This window comes from Ambystoma mexicanum, chromosome 5p, assembly GCF_040938575.1.
Source record: "Ambystoma mexicanum isolate Mex_15411 chromosome 5p, UKY_AmexF1_1, whole genome shotgun sequence".
NCBI lineage: Eukaryota > Metazoa > Chordata > Amphibia > Caudata > Ambystomatidae > Ambystoma > Ambystoma mexicanum.
This window is the reverse complement of record NC_090930.1, coordinates 652,741,276-652,761,993: the sequence shown is the minus strand read 5'-3', so window position 1 is coordinate 652,761,993 and position 20,718 is coordinate 652,741,276. Positions and strand designations below refer to the sequence as shown.

The 20,718-nt window shown below is 43.6% G+C and overlaps 1 protein-coding gene across 1 annotated transcript in view; it reads left to right on the top strand.

Annotated features, from left to right (window-relative positions):
* NOX1 (NADPH oxidase 1) overlaps positions 1-16,710 on the top strand; it is a 94,387-nt gene extending 77,677 nt beyond the window's left edge. The window contains exons 10-13 of the mRNA XM_069613005.1: positions 9,589-9,751; positions 13,222-13,368; positions 13,970-14,094; positions 15,381-16,710. Coding sequence (XP_069469106.1) covers positions 9,589-9,751; positions 13,222-13,368; positions 13,970-14,094; positions 15,381-15,507 — 562 coding nt within the window. The 3' untranslated portion in view covers positions 15,508-16,710. The remainder of the gene's footprint in view (positions 1-9,588; positions 9,752-13,221; positions 13,369-13,969; positions 14,095-15,380) is intronic.
* Positions 16,711-20,718: the final 4,008 nt, after the last annotated feature.

The window sequence follows — 20,718 nt, the reverse complement described above, 5'->3', positions numbered from 1 at the left end:
AGACCCCACCTTGCCACGCAAATTGCAGACCCCTTTTATAGAATGTAGTTCTATTCACAGGCACTTCCTCTGATAACATCCACAAATGTAGCATGCAGTATGTTTTTTATTACAAGAAACTATTATAACACACTCAAAGTGATTAGTGCTGTTAGGAGGAAACGTATCTACGTCAAGGCGCCTGTGAAATCAGTTTTCCTACTTTGGGCCTCATTTAAAAAGAATAAAGAGGAAATTGCAGTGAGGGGATCCACTACTTTACCACTTTCATGCAAAACTTGCCCTCTGTGCAATTTTTATCCGTCGCACTACGTAGTGCAAAACAAAATGTAATAACAGGCAAACTGACAGTAACACTTTTTTTGCACTTCATAGTGCAAATAATGCAAATGCCTACCATAACATATGCTTGTGGGAGGCATTTAAAATGGGCCTCGTTATGAGTTCAAAGGTAAAAATGGCAATAAAGGGGTGGTAACTCGATTACCGCTGCTTTACCGCATCGGTGGACCATAGAAATTGAGGTGAAGTGGAGGCAAATGATCCACTTTCTCTCCAAAAATTATCGGATGGACTGCGGCGGAGTTGCAGCTCATGTCAGATGGAATTCACATGAATTCATATGGACATGGGCTGTTTGTCCGTAATGGGCGTAGGGGACCCAACCCGCCCGTCGGGCATTATGGATGAGCCAAAACCAGCTCAAGGAAAGCCCTCCCAAGCACTCCTGTGCTGGCTTTAACAGTCAAAGGGAAACATGATTTCCCTTTGACAGTTTAAGATCCCCAGCATGCATGCCTAAGGGGCTATGCAATGCTAGCGTGTTTTGCTTCCCCAGCCTTGCTGAGCCCATTGGGGATGTAGGCTTGGGAACTGCAGGCCTAGTTGTGCCCAAGGGGTGCTCCCATGCCTCACGGCACATTTAGGCCTCCTTGTGATCTTTTATGGTTCCTATTAATGCTGTGCAGGAGCCAGAGGGCTTTCGTAGAAGTTGACTACCGGACTGGGGCTGCAGGTAAGGATAGATCATTTTATTTTAATATTGTATGTATGTATATGCGTATGTGTCTGTTGTATATCTGCGCAAGTGAATGGAGAAATGAATAGATGTATGAATGCATGTTCTGTACTGCTGCGCCCAGCTACCTTTGGGTTTGGTGCGCATTATAAGTGAATAGAACAAACAAACAAACATGTGTGAATGAGATAAAAAAAATGCATGAATGAATGAATTTGTGTTTCTAAATCCTTGCGTGTGTGCCTGGCAGCAGGCTTGTCTCTGATTGTATGCTGGGAATGAAGAGGTTTGTGGTAGGTGATTTGCCAGGACATAGCATGTCTTTGTGCCCATTGAGAGAACATGATAAAGAGAACATGATAAGTGTTATATGTGGAAAGACTGACCTACTTTGGTAGAGCCAGTCTGCCCATATATTCTTTCTGTGGAATGCCATTTGTTACTGGGAATCAAGGGTAAAGCAAACATGATAAGTGTTATTACGTGGCAATACTGGCTTACATTGGTGGCCAGTATGGATATATTTTCGTATTGTGGCATGGCTTGATTCAGTGGGCATCAAGAGTAAAGCAAACATAATAAGTGGTATTCTATGGCTAAACTGGCCTACTTTGGTGTAACAAGTGAGATAATATTTTCTGACGTGGCATTGCATTTCTTTTTACTGGCGCCAAGGGTAGAACCAGTATGATGAGTACTCTTCTGTGGTTAAACTGGCCTATATTGGTGCAGCCAGTCTTGACATTCTTTCTTATTGTGGCATAGTCTTTTTAATGTCAAATCTAGCAGGAATATGTTCTTGCATGGGGTCATTTCTATATATTGGCAGATCAGCCAGAATAGACATGTTTTCTTACAGCATCGTTATTGCCATTATGCTCAAAGCATACAACACCAGGACCAAGGGCCAGAACCCCTAGGTGCCATCTGATCCATTTCAAATAATGCTACCAATTATAGACATGTAATTAAATTGGTTATCTTTTTAATTTGCATTTTGGTTTAAAAAAATAAACCTTTTGCAAAAGAAGCACAATATGCGTAGCTATTTAGGTTACATACATTTATGAGTATTACATAAAAAGAGAGAAAAGAAAAAGAGGAAAGAAAACTATTTTAAAAAACATAAATGATCGATATAGTCAGTAATTATTCTAAACAAAAGAACATTAATAGCGACAAACAACAATTGGTATACATCTAATATATCAGTTTAAAGATTCAGCGTAGCAATACTCAAAGAAGGATAAGTGCCACTAGAGGTAAAATTCCATATCGATTCCAAAGACATATCTTTGACAATGTCTACACATTTCCAAAAGAATGGCACGTTTGGATTTGAGTGCAGGACCAAACATGAACAAGTGTTCCAAAGATTCAGATGAAAACTCAGCGCAGAATCTACAAGTAGGTGAGGTATTATTACCCTTACTTACGATTGCGATCATTTCATTGGCTGGATGTAAATTGACCTAAAATGAAGAAAGTTGAAATCAAAGTAATTTAAAAGAACAATCTGTATTATACAAATAGCGTTTTTAATGAGGAGCTCAAGGAATAGTAAGTATGTTCTGATAGGGGAATGCTGGCAGATATTAGTTCAATTAGCATGGAAATGAAACAGGGCAAATCCAGCGGGTTGCACTCCCGAGAGCAGCTGGGAAATGGACATCCAGTCTCAGCAAGGAAAAGGCATGACAGCAGGTCCCGGCAGCACGAACATATGTTTATTGTAAAGGTGCAACAGAAGGGAAAACCTGGAAGGCAGACAACGTGTTTCGCGGTATCCTGACCGCTTGTTCACGTAGGTAGGGAGTGACACAGAAAAAGGACTCCTTAAAAATGCTTAACATACTCTATGGTACAAAAACATAGAATGTCCCCATCCACATGAAGGTAGTGTTTAGTTGATTTCTGGCAGCCATGTTACAACGATGTAAAACACCTCAGTATCAACTGTACTAACTAAGTTAAATACACTCCACAGTCATTAAAACATTATCAAAGTACTGTGTGGGTCAAAATATTAGAGCGAGTGCTCAGACACTGCAATTCCATAAACTGAGGAGGAAAAGGCGTTACAAGTGGAAAAATGGCGGGAGGAGGAAAAAATAGAGATGAAAGTACCGCGCTGAAAATACAGCCGTGCTTATCAAAAATATCATTCATCTAAGGCTGCGACATAATTAAATTCTAAGTGCAAAAGTATAAATGACAAAACATTGCATCAACCAATTAGATGCCTCCAAAATAGTGTAGACATGTTGGCAATGCTGGCTACCTCTGGCCTCTAAAGAATAAAAATTAAAATATTTAATTGGAAGAAGCCTAGCCAGAAAACACCAAGCATATGAGTATCCCGTCTGTGCAAAAAACTACACAACCGCTATAAACAGCCATTTCCTCAACTCAGTTCTGTAATGCAGATATCAACCGTACAATTTACTGATCGTTGTAAATGCATGCTGAATAGTCACCTCATATCACATGAATACATAGACATAACATCATATTAATCTGGATACTGATATGCATGATGGATAGGGCAGAAAAGGTAATACAGTATGATAACAGTATAAAGTGCATAGTGCTTAGCAGCAAAAAAGAGGCATAGTGCGTAGCAGCCAAGGAAAAGGAGGGGGGGAGAAAAGTAGTCTTCTCAACAGTTATAATAATGTGCATAGTGCTCTACGTCCATGTATTCACTAATGTATTACAAAATAGAATGTTTAATTTATCATAAGACCATTCAGCTAACCACCAGAGAACAATTAAAAAATCACAAAATAGTAAAATGGCATGGTATCAAAATGTTAAAAAATACTCATATCTCTGTGGTAAAATACAAAGCATAAAAGCGTGCATACATGGACAACTGGAGAATAGACAACAAATGTATCAGGAATAAAATGCTAAGTGCATGTAAACAATTAAAAATGTCAATCTGAATCGAAAAACTGCTATGATAGAGTGCCTTCTGCTGCACATCAAAACATGATATTCATTAGCTTAATAATGTCTATAGATAAATTAGACTCAATGTACACAGATAGAGATATACCATAGCTGTGTAACCTGAAGGTCAGAAACTGTGTCTAAAAGGTGAGAAGTATCAACCACCAACAAATAAAAGGCGGGTGAGATGAGGTGGAGGGATAGAGTAAAAAAAAGCATAAGGAGTCCTAAATACATTCTGTGTAAAAATGCTCATCATAATGATAAATATTGAAGAAAAACCCTCCTAGTAATCATGCTAAAAACAAACATAACCAAGTTAAGCTTCACAATCTTATAATAAAAACAACCTGTGATGTACGTCAATAAAACAGGGAGAAATGTACATGGTGGCTGGGGCCAAGTTAATATTATGTCGGACCCTGCAAGGGTCATCAAAGAACGGAAAAAGGTACCAAAAATATAAGGAGAAATTCAAAAAATATATACTATTAGGTACCTAAAAACGTATACAGCTCTTCATCAAGGTTGTGACCCCTCGGTTTTTTGGTCTCAAGGTCCAAAATGGACTTTGTTTCTAATTGTCTCAACAATAGCTGCCGGTTGCCACCTCTGGGTGATTTGGGCACTGTTTGAAAGCCAAAGAAGGAAAAGCCCTCCAGTTTACTGCCATGTTTAGACTGAAAATGTAGAGCCATCGGATAGTTGGAATCTACATTCCTTATGGCTCTAATGTGTTGAAGCATTCTTAATCTCAATTTACCTTTCGTACTGCCCACATACCACATGTTGCAAGGACAATTCAAAACATAAACCACATGATCAGAGTTACAAGTTATTCTGGACGAGATCTTAATATTGTTGCTCAAAATAGGATGTATGTAGCATGTCTTATTGACAGCATAAGTACAGGCTTTACATTTAGAACACCTATAGAAGCCCGATGGTTTAGTGTTCAATCATCCATTAGTCAAAGCATTATCAATCGGCCTCATAAAACTTGGAACTAGAGTATCCTTAAATGAGGTGGATATGCGAAAAGTAATGTTAATGCGATCTCCCAAAATAGTATTTAAGTGTTCATCTAATTTAAGGATGTGCCAATGTCGTTGCATGACTTGTCGAATATTGTGAGAGCCTTCTCCATAGGTCAAAATGAGCTGTGTCTCGCTGGTGTCTGTGGTAATATGTTCCGAAGTTCTGCTACCAGTAGTAGAGAGCAATCTCTGTCTCTGGCTTTCTGAAAAGCCCTCTCCAATACTTTCTTGGGGTATCCACGTTGCTTAAATTTATTCGCCATGAGGGCACATTCGCAGTCAAAGGTTTCAATCTTGGAACAGTTTCTTCGTATGCGAATGAACTCCCCCTAAGGAATACTCCATTTAAGGGCTGTGGGGTGGTTGCTCTTGGCATGGAGTGGGATAACGGAACTCGTAGGTTTTCTGTACAAACTGGTGATCCATTCACCTTGAGCCACAGTAACAAGAATATCCAACTATGTGATAGCAGTCTTGCTGGGCTCTCGGTGAATTGTAAATTAAGATAATTGATGTTAAGAACTGTAACAAAATCCAGCCATTCTGTACTAGTTCCTTCCCAGATAACAAACAAGTCATCTATGTATCTCAGCCAAAGGGCGATCTTGGATGTGTATTGACTGTTTCTAGGATGCCATACCACAAATAAGTATAGGAGGGGCAAATGTAGAGCCCATGGCAGTACCTTGTATTTGCATGAAGAACTGCTTGTTAAAGAGAAAATAATTATTAGTCAAACAAAGTAAAATCATTTCAAGTATCATTTGTGAATGTTGAAGGTAATTCAAGGATCTGGTATGCAAAAAATATTCACAAGCTTTGAGACCATCTGTATGTCTAATAGACATGTAGAGAGAGACTACATCAAGTGTCGTTAATAAATAGGTAGATTCCCATGGTATTCCTTCTATGCGGTCTTTGGTGTCCCTGAGATATGACGGTAGAGTAGTGACAAAAGACACCAGAGTCTTGTCTATGAATCTCGAGGTATTTTCTAACAAAGCCCCGCATAGTGTAACTATAGGTCTGCCCGGTGGTTTGGTGAGACTCTTATGTACTTTGGGCAGAAAATAAATAGTTGGAATAACCGGGAACTTGGGACGTAAATAAGAACAAATGTCCTCATCCAACAGGTCTTTCTCTTTCCATGTCTGTAAAAGATGGTCTAATTTACCGCTCATGGTTTCAGATGGATCTTCAGTTAATTTAGCATAGCAGTCCTTATTCAACAGTTGTCTGTGGGCCTCTTTAATATAGTCACCATGATTCAAGAGGACGATGTTCATGCCTTTATCTGATGGTTTGATAATGAGCTCCGTCATGGCACTCAATCGATCAATGGTGCATTGTTGTGATGGAGTGAGATTCTTTTAAGAGGCACCCATTTCTTCCTGATTTTTTATTGGTCAGGGACAACTAGGTCTCTATATAGCGCCAAAGCCCGCAGGCATCTGGGTGCACAACAACACAAGAGAAGTCAAAAGACGGGACAACAAAGGCAACTAAAAGGCGGGGGGGTCAAGAAACAGTCATAGAGAAGGGAATATTAAAAAAAGAATGTTTTGTTCTTCTAATCGCAGTCCTGTGGGTAGAGAGTTCCATGCTTGGGCTGTCAGAACTGGGAAGGATAGACACAGTGGTTAAAGGAACCATGGAAATGCATTGGAAAATGACTCTGTTGGTGACTTCTTGCATCCATTAGATTTTTTTCATGAGTTACCCTACACAACCAATTGCAAACTGAGTGTTTTTTTACCTAATTCTTGAAAAAGTGTGCCTTTAAATGCACCTTTTTAACCCTTGGTTGCTCCGACAAATTTGTGGGAAACATATGTGCCCCTCAAATAAATAATTCCACCTACCACCACTGCATATGGACTCCAAAAATGAGGATTAACACCACTTTCACCTCTGTAGTAATCAGATGGTTAATCCAGTGGAGCAAGTGGTGGCAACGGTAAACCTGTTTGGTGGTAATCTCAACAGAATTACCACCAAACTATGTACGGTGCCCAGTGTATTCCTAGGACCTCTTGCTTTTAGCAGGTGCTAAAAACAGGCAGATTCCATAGGAATCCATTTTTTGACACCAGCATAAAAATACCAAGTTGATGTAAAAGCACGTGGTTATTGAAGGCGGAGTAGGAATTAAAGGTGGAAATGGGAAATCTGTTCCTTGTCTCGACCACTTCACCCCCAAAAACCTGAAAAATCCTGTGCTGAGTAGAAAAAAAAGCCTTTTACGACAGACTTAAACCTGTCTTTAGCACCTTTTTCTACGGCTTGGAGAAAATGCCCCCATTTGCCAGTGGAGCAGTCATGCATTAAGCTTAAAAAAAATCTTTCCTTTGTTTCCCTTTTCTCATTCTTAAATTGAGCTTCCGTATGATTGGAAGAACGCTCTAACAAATTAAGAACACTTTGGAAGGGAGTCTGACTCCCTGGGGATTTTCCGTCTCTGGTTCCCTCCCCCATGCAGGATTTTTCATTAACCAATTAACCAAACTCCCCACCCTGGACATACATTTACAATTCAGCTTAATCCGCCAGCCCAGTGCACACTTGCTTTACATAAAAGCTGTCATAAAAACATGTTTTTTTATGTGGCGATTGCAACACAAAGCCTGACTATTCAAACACAGACGCCATGTACTCAAAATAAACGTGAACAAACAAGGGCTGACTCCAGGAAGAACCATTGAAAAAAGTATTTCCCTGAATGGCTTTTGAACCACTGAAGCGGGCAGGAACCTTTCCAGGTCCATCGTTTGCATTCCTGCCTTTCAGCACTTTGCTCCCTGCAATTAAACACATCACTGGCGAAAGACTGAAAAGACAGTGGGGCTCATGTTCAAGCTCCCCCGTAAATTACGCAGAGGGTACCTCTGGTGTTTTCACTTTGGTGCAAACAGGTTCCTTCTACATAATTTTCATTATTTGCAGATCGGAGAGCAAAAGTGAGGTGTAAAGTGGGCGTGTGTGCACCTTCACTCATCCCTTTTGCACTCTGCCATGAAAAATGAGTAAATGCTGTAAGCATTCACACATGGCAGGCAGTGTTTACAATAGGTTCCTATCTAATCCGCCTGCTTTTTTCTAGAGTAAAAACCTGGTGGATTAGGAATCCACAGCATTTAGCCCAGCATGAAAATGCTATGTTGGCGCAAACGCTGGCGTATGTTTATGTCGGACGAGAAAGGGGAGACAGAATCGTAAATTATGATCCGTGCCTCTTCTCCACCATACAAGTGAATGAAAATATGCTGTGGAGTAAAATTAATGCACACAATGTTTACACATGGATTGTATGCGTGAATTTCACTCTGCACATGAGCTCCAGGAAGCGTACTGTGTGATAACGTTCTGCATAAGTCATGTCTATGCATTCTGCTACAGTTCTGATTGACCAGAATCGTCCAAATGATTTCAACATGATAGACCTCATCTTACAGATAAAGGCTGTGGCAGAGCCCATCCCCTCGCAGAAGTTAAAAATCAGACAGGGATCTGAGAACGACCACGAAATATGCAAATAAACTCCACTCTAATTGCTTATGTGTACATTTGTGTCAAAGATGCTCACTGTGGCTACCCTGAAAGCCTGAATGGATTATACTAGTTGCTAGGTCAGCATGCCCAACCCTGATAAAGGCCCACCTAGCAGCATGACCCGTTGAGGTCACTATTGGTATCTCAGTCAACCAGTCGGGAAAATGATGCATAAACTCATCTCTTTGTAGTTTCTAAGCCCAACTAATTTACCTTCCTCTTCCAGGTTAACAATGCTCCTCGTAAAGCCGCCCTACCCAAAGATGGCCTCCGCTCTCTGTAAATCCTTTTTCTGTATGTCATTTCTTTTCAAAATTACGTTTTCGTTTTTCAAGAAATACAAGAAGTACAAATTCATCCATCTGAGGGAAAGAGAATGCATATCACATGTTTTGGGAAATATTAATATTTTGTTAGTAGTTACATAGCAACCTGGTGGCCCTTCAAGTTCAACTAGAAAAACAAAAGAGGTGATGGCTGGAAGGTTTATAGTTAATCTTAACCTCTGGCATTGCTCTGGGCAACCTCGTTCTTCGCCTGCCAAACCATATTAAAAAGGGAAAGACCATATGCAAATCATGCTTGCTCCCACCCTAAAAGGGGCAGTCCAGCCCGAACCGCTTGGTCACATCCCTTCTGCACAACACCACAAATGTCTGGGCATACCCATCCCACTCGGGGTGACTACAGCAAAACCAAAGAGGTGATGGCTGGAAGGTTTCAATGAATCTTAACCTCTGGCATTGCTCTGGGCAACCCTCCAGACCATCGTTCTTCACCTGCCAAGCCATTACAAAAGGGGAAAGACCATATGCAACTTCGGGGTCAAGAGAAACACAAAAAGCATTTCCCTAATTAGAAGAGAATGCAGGCCTTCCCTTGGGCATTCTGCCGATTTCATGAATGTATCAGAAATCTATACAATGTAGAAATGAGGAGCAGAACTGAGCTATGTTCATAGCGTGCTTCAGTGTAGATGTAACATGCTCTTGACACTTGCCAGAAATCGATACTTCCTTCGTCTTCTAGGATTGAGGTGGACGGCCCCTTTGGCACAGCGAGTGAAGATGTATTCCAGTACGAGGTCAGCATGTTGGTCGGAGCAGGGATCGGAGTCACCCCGTTTGCCTCCATCCTGAAGTCCATCTGGTACAAGTTCCAACACAGTGACCAGAGCCTGAAAACGAAAAAGGTAAGCATCTGTACACGCAGCGTCATGGTGTCTCTGTGCTTCAATCGCATTCTGGTAACATGTGACATGAGTGTAGAAGCCCAATAAGTCAGGACCAGGAATGCGGCACCACCATTAGTCACATTTTAACTGGAGCATTTGCTGCTAGACCTTTGAAAATGGCCACCGTTTAAAAAAAAAAATTATATCTCCCTACTTACCAAAACACTCCAATCGCTGTTTTGCAGTTCGTGGAAAGCATTCTGACTTGTTAAAAAACAATACGTTTGTGTTTTCTCTGGATGTATTTTATTCAGACTTGTAAGTGTAGGCCTGTGTGAGATGGGCGCCAGCACTGCACACACACACACAATCACATTCACACCCATTCACCCACCAGTCTCTCACCCATAGACCTTCTCTCAAGTTCACTCGCACAGGCACCCAGGAAATTCACACTGCATTCTGCATTTGAGAACCCAGAATATTCACACTACATACACCCAGGCATAAATGCTTCCTGGAATGTGGGGTGGAGGCTGAACTTGACTACTGGGTGTGCTTTGTTTGGCATCATAGAAGGTATATGAGTTACCGACAACACTAAGATGCCAGTGGCCCTAGGACTGGTGCTAACCAAACGTGGCAAATGGTAGTGGCATTAAGGATATGGCAATGCACTGCGGCTGAGAAAGTCGCGCGCCCAAGGAGGGCGTGTCTGCAAACGTGTGGAAGTGCGAGTCTGGCGGGAATCGTCCTTCCTCATGGATTGGGTAGGGGCACATGCTGGAATTGATGGAAAGGGAAGCAGAGGGGTCAGGAGGAGAGGCTGGTGTGGCAGGAGATGGATTTAAAGCAGGTCAACAAGAGTACGGGCAGGATTGGGGACTCCCCAAGACAGTCCTAAGTACTGTGCTGGGTGGTTACTGGCGAACTGCATTGTGGGTAATATATTGGTTGAAATGTGTTTTGAACTTAAACATGAACACAATAAATAGATTTATATGTTTTTTAAAAAGGATGTGAACATATATCAACGCACCCAGTTTGTTTGCTTCACAGCGTCCAATCACATGATCCGATCTCCGGATGATAGCTCAGGGGCAACGTGCTCGCCTTGGAAGCAAGGCAACACGGTGCACCACAGGTTTGATCCCCAGGTCCGCGCTTAGAAACCTCTGGGTATTAAGCGCGTTATAAATAACCTATCTTATCATGAGAACGTGCCATGATCTCGATCATGCGCCTGATCGTATTATTTTAAATGGTGTTCCTATTGAAATGTGGTCATCCCCAGAGTAGGCCATCCTGAGAGCCATCTCGGCAGATGAGAGGCGTTCATGCGTAAACCTGAACGGCACGCCTTTTTGACTGGCCCACGCAGGCTCAGTAGATGGCGGCAAAGCTTAGCCCAGTCACACCTCAGCAAGCGCTCGGATTGGGTCCCACCATGCAATCGTTCAGTGGATAAGAAGGTGGGGAAGAGGCACCGAGTCCCACGTGCTACCAGGGGACATCACATACCCCCTTATCACATTCCTATGTGCAGGCAATACTGTACCATGTACCCCGTCACCCCACACACTCTCTGCTACTGTGGAGACGGGGGTCCTGAGCTGGACACATTTGTCATCTCTTCCCGCACAGCAGAGCAATCGTTTCTGAAGACACAATTCTTCTGCTGGGGACATAATGATGTACATGGATTTTTCTTTTGGTGTGGGACAAGTATGACAGGCGTAAGTACTCTGATTTCGTGCAGGTGTAATAGACACAATCCCTGTTGGGAGAAAAGCGTACCAACATCAGCAGAGTGCACACGCTGCAGCCAGGCTTCTTTCAGTGCTGCAGAAAGTAAGGGCTATACCGAAGCAGCCAGACCAAAACTACATTTAGAAAAAACAATAAGGAAAGGAAGATTTCGCTGCTGAAATGCGATGCCACCAAGCGAGAGAGACCTGGGCTGAGAAACACATTTCACAAATTAAAACTTAGGGCCAAACATGCTATTGTGTTTTTATATATTGCTTTATGATGGATTCCTCCCGCTTCTAAACGCTGTAATTATGGGTGTTATTATTTCCCAATTTAATGGGCCTCAATGTATAGAGACCTCAGAGAAGGGTGCGGGCCGGGATTCGAACCTGTGACGCGCAGGCTGGCCCCATGTGTGAGGCCAGTGCTTCGAATGGCGGACAGGACCCGAGTAGTGGTGAATGGGTGTTTTGAAACCCTAGTGTTAGCAGGGAGGCTAGCAGACAGGGGAGAGGGATTCGTTGCAGATACACCGTGATACGAATCGTCTCTTGGTGTTTGGGACACACGGCTCGTGAAATGGGATTCATTTAAGGCACTGGAGACCAAAGGCGTCAATGGCAACACACTACCTGTCCATAGATCTCACTCCTGCACACGTGAATTAAAATGGTGATGTGGCTCTGGAAATGAGACAATGGATTGCGGCACTAGTAAGAAAGTGAATGCAAGGGCGGCCGAATTCAGGCGCTTAGCTGCTGACCACTCTTCTGCCTGGAGGAGAGATAATGCAATGCAAAACAGCAGGAATAGACAAGAAAGTTGAACATTCAGTTTGCGAAACTTTTTACTTTTTTGTTATTTTCCTTTTTTTTCTAAACTTTCTGAGCACATTGTTCTGCGTGTTGGCATCTGTTTTGTGAACATCTCCCTTTTAGTTTTCTATGCTGGTTTTGTTGATGGCAGATGTATACCCGACTGCCCGCCCTCTCCCAGCATGGATGTGTGATGATTCCTTAGGAGTGCACAGAAGAGAGTTGAAATAGTTAATATAGTTTTGGTATCTTTAAGTTCATCTTGTTTCTAATTGAAATATGAAAATTCACAAAATGAATGGCCAAGTTGTTCCCTCTTCATGAGTTCTGTGTCTAAGCTTCTTCAATGCAATGGTACTTACCTTTAGTTCCAAGCGCACGTGGGCGCAAAGGCCCAATGCCTCCAGAAATTGCCCCCTTCAGCCTCACAATGAGCCGGCCCAGAGTCCCAGATCCAGTAACTCGGGGGGTTTGCTCCAACACAAGTTTGAATGTGAAAAGCACAGCTATGAAATCATTGGCAAACAGGACTCACGTTTATGCCGAACCCTACATCCCTAGCTGGGGGGAGATACCCAACTTCCCACCCTTTGGGAAGTTCCCGAAAATATCAGAGTTTAAGGGGGCCTTGCACCGCTCAGCGCAGGAGCCATGTGACCCCCTTCCACATTGGTCCTTCTTGGTGGGACCAGGCTGCGTTGCCCCATTGACTTCCATCAGCAACTTCCCGTGCCCCACATCTGATAAAGATGCATATTACCGTCAAAGGGCCCTATGTCGAACTCCAGCATTGAGCGATATGGCATAGCCAAAAGGTGACACATCTCCGCTTTACAGAGCTGCACACACATTTGTTGATTCTGTCTGACTCTTACTGGCCTTTTCTAAAGCTGGAGGTCATGTTCTGTCTTTGGTTCCCAGATTTACTTCTACTGGATCTGCAGGGAGACGGGGGCGTTCGCTTGGTTCGCAGACCTGCTCGCCTCCCTGGAGCAAGAAATGGACTCCTCCGGCAAAGCTGGCTTCCTCAACTACAGGTTGTTTCTTACCAGCTGGGACAGCAATCTGGTGAGTCACTCTTCCGCCTGGCGCAACTCGTCCTTGATAAGGTTTGGGTGGAGTGAGGTGAATGGTCGGCACCAGCAGGGCAGGTCTCCAAGCTCATTATTCTCCGGAATGACATTAGTCTACTTACCAAACATTCCCAGACAAGTGTAATGAAAAAGGAGTGCCTCTTGCTCAACTCTCCGATACAAAGAGAGTTCACCAACAAACTCATGGCTGTAGTGCCATTATGCACCTTTGAACTCTCTGGGTTCGGCCATGATCCTCGTAGATTAATCTTTGTCCAATTTCCAGTCCAAGAAGCAGAGGGCATTTTCTCAGTCAACCACATTACTATCAAATGCAACATGTTAATCTTTGCAGCCATTTTGTAGTGTGTTTCACAGGAGCTGCGTGTATTAAAATTAAAATGCAATGTACATTGTACATAGTGATTCAGCCAGACTATGCCCATCCATACCAAATGACTCACCGACTGATAAATCTCTTGGCGAATCGCATGGAAACATTCCCAGGCAGGTGTGTTGCTAAATGTATTAGTGGCAGGCGGTGACCGGAACTTGCCAGAGACAGTGATACTAAAATGCCTCCACTTTCCTTCCAGGCTGGCCACGCCGTCATCAACTTTGACAACGCCACGGATGTAGTGACCGGTCTTAAACAGAAAACCTGCTACGGGAGACCTGCCTGGAATAATGAGTTTGCTGCGGTGGCAGAAGCGCATCCCAGGTGAGTCTGTGATGAGCCGCTTCCTTTTCTCTTCCGGGTTGCGCCTCATGAACACACTCATCCCTCCCATCATCTGCGTGTGCGCTGTGAAGTGCGCAGCACCTACATGCGTGTGCTTGTGATATGTGTCAGTTCAAACAATGCTCTATACAATCCGACAGGCATCCCCCTTACAGGAACAGCACCAAACAGCGCTGCCAGTGCAGGCTCCCCCATGAGAGTGCTGTGAAAAGTCAAGGCACAGTCCATTAATTCCCTGTGGCATAGCTCTCAACCATTTGTGTCGCAAAGGAGGGTGAAATCACCCGATTTTGTTTTTGGCGGGTGAGCCGCCCATTGGAATTAATGGGCGTGCAGGAGGCTTGGCGAATGAGTCAGCCCTTTACAAGGCGGGTGACACCCGCCAAAAGCGTGTGAGTTGAGAGCTATGCCCTGTGGTCCATGCCTGTGCAATTACGACCTTTCGGGACACACTCTAGGAAAGGGGGTCTCAGTACTGGCAGTGGCTCTAGGAATGTGGAAAACGCTCCATGGAAAAAATGCATTAAGGTCAGCATACGTCATTAGACAAAGACCCGCACACAAGGAAAACAGAGCGCGACTGTGGCCTGCCAACACGACCCATTAGAGTTGTATTTACATCTGAAACGGGTTATGTTATGGTACTTTTGTAGAGGGAATGCATGCCGCTGTCGTGACTTCCAAGAATTGTGTTTCTCCACTACACAGTCATTATAGGGTGGGATCAAAAAAAACGAAAGGTTTGAAGGTGAACGCCCCCATTTCACCCTAACCAGTGTGTTAGGAATGTACTGCTAGTTACTGATTTGGGTGATGCTAGGTCTGGACTGTCGGGACTCGGGGCTAGCTAGCCTTTTGGCTGTAGCCCCTGAGCTTCTATTCAGGGCTACAACCAAAAGACCCGGGGCGACACGTTAGTTTATACCCTAAACCCCAAGGGCTTGCTAAGGAACATAAGGATAATAGTTTCACACCCCGATTGGCAGACCAGGCAGATTAAGATAGATGAAACCAGCGAGGGAGACCCTGGCCCAGAGTGGCCAGCAGCTCTTCAATCAAATGTATTCGTCCCAGCATGCATCTGCCATTTCCAAAAGCAAAGGAACAATGTTTTCAAATGTACTTATGTGTACCAAGGAGTTGCAGGAGTATTGAGAGATTTTCCATAAGGTGCATCTATTTCAGGGTAGTTCCTCCTTTTTATCCATTTAGTTCACATTTGCTCTTTCCATGCCACTAATTCAGCTCCTCTTTTTTTGTGGCAGATCGGTGGTCGGAGTATTCCTGTGCGGTCCAACAGCCTTGGCGAAGACCCTGCAGACATCTTGTCATCAGCATTCCAGTATCGACCCCAGAAAAGTCCAGTTTTACTTCAACAAAGAGAACTTTTGAACTGGAACAAGGTGGAAGGATGGGGAATGGTTTGGTGAGGCCCGCCTACGCGTCAACAGTGCCTGCTTCCGAATCAAGTGACCAGGCAGGAGGAGGGATTGAAAGATTTCATCCAATTTGCCACAATCAAAGAGGAAGATCCATTCCTCCTCTGCTAACCTAGAACTACTTTATACCTCAGGGCATGGAACACCGTGGACTACACAGAAAACATATATGATTGTCTCATGCCTTACACGTGTTGGACTTAAGCATACTTCCCTCCTCTCATCGTGTAGCATGATAATGGCATGTTCTTTAGCCGGGACAAGCACTGCATGGAGTGATTCCTGATTGTACTGCCTCCCAAAGGATTCCTGCCACACAAACATGGAGATCGAATTCAGTGGGATGCATGTGCAGTGCACCCAACGTGGTTGATTTCTCGTAGAGTTGCACAAGTTGCGCCCAGGCTCTGCCAAGTGTCAACCCACTCGGGTAGATTCCCTCACTATATGAATGGCACGCTTCTTTGCCCCAACTGCCACCAATGTATGCATCTGCTTTGTGGTCATAGACTTGGCTGGGAGAATTCGAGGTCACCAGACGCTTTCATCTAAAGCTGGGAAGGGAAGCAATCAGGCATATTTTCCATTGGCCAGATGTTTAATCGGGGAAGGGCAGGTATGTCCTTGCAGGGAGTCTTTTTCTGGAGCAAGCATATGTTTCTGCCATACTTCTTAAAGAGCCAAACGATAATCCCACAGGTTTAGTCAAGAGACAGGGTAGGAAGGCTCTGCCTTGGAAACCCTTGATAGGCTCCTGGATTTCCCAAAGACCCCCCACCCCTCGCCTGTGACTCGATCTAGGAATCTTGCTTCTGTCTCTCTGTAGTGTCAATGTTATGGATCATGTAATGCACTGGGCCTGATGGAGAAAGAGTGCCCATGGAGAAATCTTCTAGCTGGTCCCATCACTTCGTGGAAGGGCGACGCGCTGCACTTGATATGACCCCATTGTACCAATGGACCGTTCAACAAGCAGAAATATCAATGATCAAAGCTGAATTTCTTTCAAGACATCTCACTGCCGTGTAGTGTTCATGTAAACCTCTCAGACTGTGTACATGTTACAATTTATTTAAAGATGTTGCAAACACATGGAATTACTTTTATAAGACCGTCAGAGCCTATTTTATCTGCTAAATACAACGTTGTTACTCTGTTTGTAGTGTCTTTATTTGGCCTGAAGGTATTTCGCAGTGGGCACTCTATGCCTTAAAACACAAAGCATCTGCTTTGATAGATCAGCTTTTGTTCTGAGTCTCGCTGCTAAATCTGAAAAACCAACCATGGGCCTGTACATTAGACCCATCCTGTGGGTCACATGTTCTACATATTGGTGAGAGGCCATTTCCTTTTCGTACTGGGTCATTGTATTGGCATTTTCCCCAATTATTTGTTTTTATGCTAACGCAGATCAGAGCACCAGCATTCCAGAATGCCCACCCACCATGTCTGCCACTCGGATACCCTGCTGATAGCTCAGGTAGTTCAGCACTCTGAAATGGTGTGCAATCTGCAGTCACACGTTCAAATCTACACATGACAGACATTGATGACTATTAAATTGGTTTTAACAAAACCTATTATTGATGATGCCTGCGGGCTATGGAGCGGTAGAAATAAATAAATAAAAAATCATTTAAAGTGTGTGCAGTAGAGCCCCAGCTGGCCCATAGGACTGGGGGTTTCCCAACAGCACTTTAAGATGAGCAGCAGCATCCTTGAGATGGATGGGGATGCAGATTAATACTCTCGCATCAAATCAATAATGACAACTCAATAGTTTGGCAAATGGAGTCTGTTTAATGGCAAGTACAAAAAAAGGGGAGTTCATGAATATTAGCAATCGCTCGATCTTCCTTCTCGCTTCAACTCCAATTAATTTCAGAAAAACCATAGCATTTATAACAAAAACTCGTCATCACTGATGTGTAACTCTTAAAACTTTAGCATGCAACTCTATTGGTTCTAGGAAGGTAACTTTAATATAGGCACTATATCTGTATATGGTAACAGAGAGTAGGGATTGGATAAACACTGTCAGATGGGGAATCTAAGACCTTCCTTAAAAATGGCTACTGTAGACGTCATTAAAAGTACGATGTCTCATTGTTTCTACTAACTATAGGACCCTAGAATACTTGGTCCACTATGATTAGGTTGGCATCAACCCCACTCATACCTTTCCACTTGCTTAGCAGCATGCAGAAGAGCCAGCCGGGTGCTGGGAGTTTGGTCTGCACCCCCAGCTTCCCTCCAATTATTGCTACAATCAATCATCAGCTTAGTGGTCATGTGTCAGTTATTTCTATGTGGTTGGCCTCGAGACTGCTTCTTGGTCAGGAAAAGTTAAGGTGTCTGTGCATGGCACAGGTCCATGCGTAGATTGAAAGTTTCATCCCTTCTTGCTCGTCTGGTCATGCGATTACGACACTGTGAAATTGTCTCATTCTTCATGCAATTTGTGTATTTGATTTAATTTTGCCAGCCATCTAACATCTGTGGCTTATCTTGACCTTTCTGCAGAGGATACTCTGTTTCTCTTCTCATTAAATGTATCCACTGTTGGTCTATTTCAGCCGATACGACCTTGGCTTCTTGGCATGATTTACCTTCGTCTGAGTCTCTCTCCGTCTTTAATTCTCGATTTGTTTGCTGCAAATCTCTCCTCTTGAGATCTTTAATAACCTTTGGTTGATTCTGCTCTTGTGCATAGGGAAAGTATACTTATATAAAGTGCTCCTTTTGAGGTAGATATGTATAGGTGGCCCTTGCCGCTATCTATTTTACTACTAAGCATAAGGAAGCCATATGATTCCTTGCTTCTTGCAGTTCCTTGCATATGTACATGTTTAAACTTAACTGAATATCTTCATCGCACATATGGCATCATTTCTGATGTATTTACATCAATTATTTCACTTTAGGCTCAGGATGTCACTTATCTATGGTGTTTCGACTCTTTTCATCATTCACAGGTCATCATATCTTCTATATGTGAGTCAGTTTGGGTTCTTATGATGTCACCATTTGTTTTCTTATAGTATCTTTTTGGCTTCTTCAGGTATTGTATTCTGACAATCGTCATTCTGTCTCATGTGTCGATATGGTTTCCTCAATGGGTACCTTACTGTCCAAGTTTTCTTATATGTCGGTACTTCAACAGGTGCTGTTCTTCTGATAGGTACTGGACAGAGTCCAACTGTGGCTCTCTGCTGGTTTATCTGTTCATCATAAGTCACTTATTTTGGCGTAAACGTTCCTGGTACTTCAAAATGGGCTGTTGGAGTGTGACTCGAGCTTGACACCTCCTCTACACTCCCCCTTCTGGGCGAATCATTGACCACTTTCACTTCTTCCTTGGTATCCACCTTTACTTCATCCTCTGGATCCACTTTTACTCCATCCTCTGGATCCACACATAGAGGTTTGAAGAAATATATCTTTGGGGTCCAAACCTTTATGACTCCCTTCAAGCTTCCTGCTGTTCTCACATGCTCATCTTTGTTCCAAGTCATTAGTTGACACTGTCCACCTCGACTACAACAGATCAATTTTCCCACACAATTTCTATGTTTCCTTGGATATCAAAACTTTGTTCCTTCTGGTGCATAAATGCTGTCTTTCACGAAGTTTCTTATTTCTTCATCAGTCAGGTCTTTGGGCTTCCAGTCTGACTCGACATCAATCATGATCTTCATCCCTATAGCCTTTTTTGCAGTTTTCGGGCACTGAGAGAATATTATCTTGATGACACAGAATCCGAGCAATATCATCACTAGCAGGGCTCCTAGAAATTTGAATGCATCTGCCATCCACAGTGGAAGCCATGAAAATAGTGATCCAAACCAACTGTCGTCCGTCAGCTTCATCAATCATCTGATTCTGTAGTTTTGTCAGCATACCTATGGCCTCTGTTAAGGTTCCACTTTCGTCATCGTGAGATGGTATAAATGTGCAACATGATTCTGCAGGTTTTGCACAAACACCTCCATACATATCTGTGATCATGTCAAGGACATATCTGTTCTGGAGAGTCATTAGTCGAATCGCCCTTTACTCTTCCTTAATTGCATTAAATCCTTTTATTGTCGTGTTGATGGTCTGCAGTAACTCTCATCTGGTTATCTGCAACCATTTAGTATTTGCTCCAATCTGAACTCTTGGCATCAGAATTGACATGAACACTGATGAGGTGAGGCTGAACAGCCTGTGTTCATATGGGATTGCATGAAAAGCTTCTTCTGATTTGGCAGAAAAGTAATTCGGAGTCAGCTGAGTCTTGGACTGCTGTGCCCTGGTGAACGCTCCTTAGCTCGTGGATTCCTGCTCTATTCCTCTTGCCTGGAGGCGGAGCTGTCCTGCTGATCTCTTCCTGTTGTGCCTACAAAGACTCTGACTCTTCGCAGAGCGAACGCAAAGTCAGCTGAGTCTTGGGAGTCTCTGGGAGGAATGGAGGAAGCGGTCCCTGGGCAGAAAATGGAAATATGCCCTGCCCTGCAGTCCACCACACGAGTGAAGACAAGACTGCATAAACAACCTTCTACACGTGCGCAGCTCCGGAGGGAACTTTCTGGGTCTGCGGGTCCTGACCCCTTCCGTGAAAACAAGGACATGGATGGAGCTGTTCTAACCGTTTAAATAAGTGCCGACGTCACCGCTCTGAGAAAGGACTCTGTGTTCAAGCGGAATAACCTTATCTCCACTGTCACCAACGAGGGCGCTGCTTTACAAACGGAGATGCCTATTGTGTGCAAACCGCGTCCTTTGGCCAACTCTAACAATGTGTGTCCCCTCAATTTGATGCCTATGTGCCCGACGGCTCATGAGTCAGCACCCATCCCCCCCATATTTATTTGCGACATCAACATGATACAAACTGGGGGTGGGGATGGGTAAATTACCTGCAAGCTTTCTGTGGAGGCCGCGAGTGGCCTTTGTCCGGACTCAAACCAGGACGCCAGGGCTACTGTTTTTTGTCTCTCCCCCAAGCCTAAGATCCCCTTGCTGCATTTGCTGGCATGGCGCATAGTAGCTGCACGTCAATTAGACATTAAGACATATGCCCACAGCACAGCTATTGCGGCCTCTATTCCAACTTCACCATTCTACTCTGCATCAGAAACACCGACCTTTAGCGGGTTGTCCGCTTTTAAAGAACTGTGTG